The following is a 6,244-nucleotide window of genomic DNA, read 5'->3' on the forward strand; positions in this document are numbered from 1 at the left end:
GCACGCCAGCAAACACGACAGGACAACAATCCAGCAGGGTAAGACATGAAATGAATGCCTTCCGTTAACATTTATTCACGTACTCATCCAGAGGTTACAGGCTACAGCGTCGACAGGAGGGCACCGAACCCAGGACCCCCACTCACTAGGCCCAAGCATCTGCCATTAGACCAAGAGGACTCCATTGTGATCTGAGGGGAATATTAGTAAAAGTCTTTTCTAATTCTATGAGTATCAGGGAAGTGCTACTGTACCTTATCATGATAGATGACCCCAAACCACCTCCTCTACGTATTTGAAACCGTCCCCTACAGAAATAGTGGACTATATAGCGTGTTCGCCATTTTCTTCTAGTGTCCGAATTCTCAATGGTTATTTGATTCACTATGTAGTCCATTAGAAAATACCCACAATTCACAGCAATTTCTAGTGAACGAAAGATCTACCCTACAACTTCTCATCTACTACACTGCGTAGGGAATAGTGAATGAGTGAATGAGTGAGCGGTTTTGAACACAGCTATGGTTTCCACCATGTAAGATGTCACAACACATCTTTATGTTCACAGGAGTGGAAAGACACTCTCGTTTGATGAGGTAGCGCCGCCCAAGAATGATGAGCCTGTAATGAATGCTTACAGCGGGTCATTTTGTCCAATGGCAGATGCTGAAAAAGATGAATAGGTAGTAAATCCGTCCGGGGAGAGGAGAGGAGAGGAGAGGAGAGGAGAGGAGAGGAGAGGAGAGGAGAGGAGAGGAGAGGAGAGGAGAGGAGAGGAGAGGAGAGGAGAGGAGAGGAGAGGAGAGGAGAGGAGAGGAGAGGAGGGGAGAGGAGAGGAGGGGAGTGGAGGGTAGAGGAGAGGAGGGTAGAGGAGGGGAGGGGAGAGGACAGGAGCGGAGGGCAGAGGAGAGGAGGGCAGAGGAGAGGAGGGGAGAGGAGGGGAGGGGAGGGGAGTGGAGGGTAGAGGAGAGGAGGGTAGAGGAGAGGAGGGGAGAGGAGGGTAGAGGAGAGGAGGGTAGAGGAGGGGAGGGGAGAGGACAGGAGCGGAGGGCAGAGGAGAGGAGGGGAGAGGAGGGTAGAGGAGAGGAGGGGAGAGGAGGGTAGAGGAGAGGAGGGGAGAGGAGAGGAGGGTAGAGGAGAGGAGGGGAGAGGAGGGTAGAGGAGAGGAGGGGAGAGAAGGAGGAGGAGAGGAGAGAAGGAGAGAGAAGGGGAGGGGAGAGTTGTCTCCCCATCATACATCATATACTACAGTACCTGACCTCATGTTTTGACCACAGGTCAAAGTGAATCAACTGATGCAGCCAGACATCCAGAGTAGTAGAATTCTCTCTCTCTCTCTCTCTCTCTCTCTCTTCTCTCTCTCTTCTCTACTCTCTCTCTCTCTTCTCTCTCTCTCTCTCTTTCTCTCTCTCTCTGTAGGGCTAAAACCAATCATCCGTTTTCTTACCATTCTCATCACACTGACAGGCCTACTGGGTGTGAGAACCAGCCCTTTTCATCCGGCCTATTCTGGCTGATTTTCTCATCCCAGAGATGTCATGGTTAGATTGTGAGGAATGGATCATGTCCTCTGGCTCATATTGCTGTAATTCAAAAGGCTGAGCTCACAGCCCCAACATGCCACTGACGTACTGTACTTTACCGTAAATCCACACCATACAGACGCCTCCTCCACGCCTCCCTTGTGGATGGAGAGAAGAGAATGGAGAGGAGACCCAGGGGAAGGAGGACAGGGGAGGAGAAGGAGAGTGATGGAGTGGGAGGAGAGAAGAGAAGGAGATAGAAGAGGAGGGGGGGAGGAGGAGAGGAGAGGAGAGGAGGAGAGATGAAACGGCGCCGCTCGGCCCATTAGAGTAGTGACAGGTCCTGAGGTGAGCTTAATGGACCTGGGGATAGGGGCCGAGGGACTATGAGGAGGAGTGGATGAGAGGAGAGAAGAGAGGAGAGGAGAAGGGGGAAGAGAAGAGGAGAGGCACTGAGAGGGGAGGAGAGGAGAGGAGATGAGAAGAGGAGAGGAGAGAAAAAGAGAGGAGAAGAGAGGAGTGGAGAGAGGAGAGGACAGGACAGGACAGGACAGGAGAGGAGAGGAGAGGAGAGGAGAGGAAGAGGAGAGGAGAGGAGAGGAGAGGAGAGGAGAGGAGAGGAGAGGAGAGGAGAGGAGAGGAGAGGAGAGGAGAGGAGAGGAGGGCTCCATGATGACTCTCCTCAACCACACCCCAGACAGCCGGTCAGCGCGCCGCGTCTCTCAGCCGGTCAGCGCACCGCGTCTCTCCCTGGTCAGCGCACCGCGTCTCTCCCTGGTCAGCGCACCGCGTCTCTCCCTGGTCAGCGCACCGCGTCTCTCCCTGGTCAGCCGGTCAGCGCACCGCGTCTCTCCCTGGTCAGCGCACCGCGTCTCTCCCTGGTCAGCGCACCGCGTCTCTCCCTGGTCAGCACACCGCGTCTCTCCCTGGTCAGCGCACCGCGTCTCTCCCTGGTCAGCCGGTCAGCGCACCGCGTCTCTCCCTGGTCAGCGCACCGCGTCTCTCCCTGGTCAGCCGGTCAGCGCACCGCGTCTCTCCCTGGTCAGCGCACCGCGTCTCTCCCTGGTCAGCGCACCGCGTCTCTCCCTGGTCAGCGCACCGCGTCTCTCCCTGGTCAGCGCACCGCGTCTCTCCCTGCATTAGTGCTCTTCTGGAGGACCACTCTGAACACCAGACCGTCAGCACATCTCAGCCATTAGACACCGTATCTCCCTCTTCCTGTCTTCTCTCTCCCTCCCTCGGTCTCTCTATCACCCCTTCTCTCTCTCTTCTCTTTCTCTCTATACTCCTCTCCTCTCTCCCCTCCCTCTCTCCCTCCCTCGGTCTCTCTATCACCCCTTCTCTCTCTCTTCTCTTTCTCTCTATCCTCCTCTCCTCTCTCTCCCTCCCTCTGTCTCTCTATCACCCCTTCTCTCTCTCCCTCCCTCTGTCTCTCTATCACCCCTTTTCTCTCTCTTCTCTTTCTCTCTATCCTCCTCTCCTCTCTCCCCTCCCTTTCTCCCTCCCTCGGTCTCTCTATCACCCCTTCTCTCTCTCTATCCTCCTCTCTTCTCTCTCCCTCCCTCGGTCTCTCTATCACCCCTTCTCTCTCTCTTCTCTTTCTCTCTATCCTCCTCTCCTCTCTCTCCCTCCCTCCCTCTGTCTCTCTATCACCCCTTCTCTCTCTCCCTCCCTCTGTCTCTCTATCACCCCTTCTCTCTCTCTCTATCCTTCTCTCCTCTCTCCCTCTGTCTCTCTATCACCCCTTCTCTCTCTCTCTTCTATTTCTCTCTCTCCTCCTCTCCTCTCTCTCCCTCCCTCTGTCTCTCTATCACCCCTTCTCTCTCTCTCTATCCTCCTCTCTTCTCTCTCCCTCCCTCTGTCTCTCTATCACCCCTTCTCTCTCTCTCTCTTCTCTTTCTCTCCATCCTCCTCTCCTCTCTCCCCCTCCCTCTGTCCATCCTCTGTCTGTCTGTCTGTTATCCTCGTTATGTCTCTCTATCATCCCTTCTCTCTCTCTCTCCTCCTCTCCTCTCTCTCTCTCTCTCTCTGTACATCTCGTTGTTCTTGTCTCCTGAGGAAACTGTGTGTTATTGTTTTGTGTTGTCGTGTTCTCAGGGCGTTAATCAGCAGAGAGGATCTCTCATCACCAGCAGAACAGAGCTGTGTTCATTCACACCCATCCCTTCACTACAGGAGATGGGAATCTGAACCTCATTCACAGTCACAGTACACACACACACACACACACACACACACACATGCACGCATGCATACACATGCACACACACACACACACACACACACACACACACGCATGCATGCACACGCATGCACACACACACACACACACACATGCACACACATGCACACACACACACACACACACACACACACACACACAGCGTGTGCCTCTCCATTCAGAGCAGGCCTGCAGGCTGACAGCTGGAGTCAGACACACACCTGCTGGAACACAAAGCACCCTGGGAAGAAGAACCACACAATGAAATTGTAAAATGACTCATTCATTCATTCATTCAGAGTATCTCTCTCTCTCACACACACACACACACACACACCTACACGCACATGCACACACACACACGCACACACTCTCCCTCTCTCTCTCTCTCTCTCTCTCTCTCAGAGGGGATGCTGTTCAACCTTGTGAGAGGTCGAGATACTATTACAACCAGCGTAGTCATGGTACCATGGTGTTATATACCAGAACAACCAGCGTAGTCATGGTACCATGGTGTTATATACCAGAACAACCAGCGTAGTCATGGTACCATGGTGTTATATACCAGAACAACCAGCGTAGTCATGGTACCATGGTGTTATATACCAGAACAACCAGCGTAGTCATGGTACCATGACGTTAGATACTATTACAACCAGCGTAGTCGTGGTAACATGACGTTAGATACTATTACAACCAGCGTAGTCATGGTAATATGACGTTAGATACTATTACAACCAGCGTAGTCATGGTAATATGACGTTAGATACTATTACAACCAGCGTAGTCATGGCAATATGACGTTAGATACTATTACAATCAGCGTAGTCATGGCAATATGACGTTAGATACTATTACAACCACAGTAGTCGTGGTAACATGACGTTAGATACTATTACAACCACAGTAGTCGTGGTAACATGACGTTAGATACCAGAACAAACAGTGTAGTCATGGCGTTTTACATCTTGGTGGCAATAGTGTTAAGTGCAATGAGAAACCAGCAATGAGAAACCAGCAATGAGAAACCAGCAATGAGAAACCAGCAATGGTCAACCAGCACAGACGCAAAACCAACGGTTAACAACTGTAGACTAGCGTAGTCGTGGCAACGGAGAGAGAGAGAGAGGGACTCACTCACCCCAGCGTGGTCATGGTGACGATGGTGTACCAGAAGGAGGCGGGTATGCTGGTGAAGCTGCTTCCCTTGGTGCCCTTCTCGGCGTAGAACATGACGGTGGCGAAGATGATGATGGCCATGGTGAGGGAGAAGAGCAGGAAGCCCAGCTCCGAGGCGCAGCTCTTCAGGGTGTAGCCCAGGATGCGCAGGCCCTGCGAGTGGCGGGAGAACTTAAAGATGCGGAAGACGCGGAAGACGCGCAGCGTGACGAAGGCGCCGCTCACATCCTCGTTCTCCGGCATCACCAGGCCGATGTAGTAGGGCAGGATGGCCACCACGTCGATGACGCTCATTACCGAGCGCATGAACTTGCCGCGGCACGGGGCGGCGAACAGACGCATCAGGTACTCGAAGGTGAAGATGAGCACGCACGCCGTGTCCATGCAGAAGAAGGCGAGGGAGAACTTCTCGCCGCAGGGCAGGTCCTTGACGCTGCCCTTCAGAGGTCGGCACGGCACGGTCTCCACCACGTTGGCGATGACCGACACTGCGATGAAGAAGCCGGTGACGTAGTAGAACACCAGCGCCATGGTGGAGGTGTGCGGGTTCTCGAAGGCCCGCCACAGCCGCTCGCGAGACGTGCTGTCGGGCGGCAGGGGCGTGTCGGCGGCGTTCTCCGCCTCGTTGTCCTCGGCCAGGCGCTCCTGGTTCTCCTTCTTCCTGTCGCGGTACTCCTCCATGCAGCAGTCGCCGATGATCTCCGGCACGATGCCGTAGAACGCCAGCTCCTCGTCGAAGGCCTGGATGCACTCGTGGCGCGGGTAGTGCAGCTTGCCGGTCCGGTAGAAGTTCAGGATGTGGCGGAACATCTCGGGGTCCCGGTCGAAGAAGTATTCCTGAGTGTCCTCGTTGAAGAAGAACTCCTTCTCGGAGCTGCCCAGCAGGGTGTCCGGGTAGCGGTCCAGCGTGTTCTTCCAGGTCTGGAAGCGCAGGCCGCTCACGTTGACGAACAGGATCTCGTCACTGCGGCTCCTCTTGTCCACGGGGGGTCTGGGCATGGTCTTCTTGGCCAGAGGCAGCCAGCCCACCGCTGCCGCGCGGGCGAAGGGCAGCCATGTGGCCACCCCGGCGGCCATTTTGTTTGTTTACCTAGTGTGTCCTTTCTTTGGGGTTAGAAGGGGCGGGTGGTGGGTGGGGGGGGGGGGGGCGGGTCACAGTGTGATGACGAGGGGGGGGGGAGGGAGGAGGAGGAGGAGGAGGAGGAGGAGGAGGAGGAGGGGGGTCGGTGGAGAGATTCTACTGGACCTTTTCGGATCCGAAGGAAGGCGATGGAACGTTCCGGTCTGCTCATACGAACAGAAGGGGCACCTCAGCAAACAG

At 54.7% G+C, this 6,244-nt stretch overlaps 1 protein-coding gene across 1 annotated transcript; it reads right to left on the minus strand.

The window, feature by feature from the left end:
- Window positions 1–4,881: 4,881 nt before the first annotated feature.
- On the minus strand, window positions 4,882–6,000 carry LOC311328587 (A-type voltage-gated potassium channel KCND1-like; the record flags this gene model as incomplete). The annotated part of the gene is made up of 1 exon (XM_084462534.1): window positions 4,882–6,000. The coding sequence occupies one exon, from the start codon at window positions 5,998–6,000 to the stop codon at window positions 4,882–4,884; it is 1,119 nt and encodes a 372-aa protein (XP_084318660.1).
- Window positions 6,001–6,244: the final 244 nt, after the last annotated feature.

This window comes from Borostomias antarcticus (assembly GCF_949987555.1).
Source record: "Borostomias antarcticus genome assembly, contig: scaffold_905, whole genome shotgun sequence".
NCBI classification, from domain to species: domain Eukaryota; kingdom Metazoa; phylum Chordata; class Actinopteri; order Stomiiformes; family Stomiidae; genus Borostomias; species Borostomias antarcticus.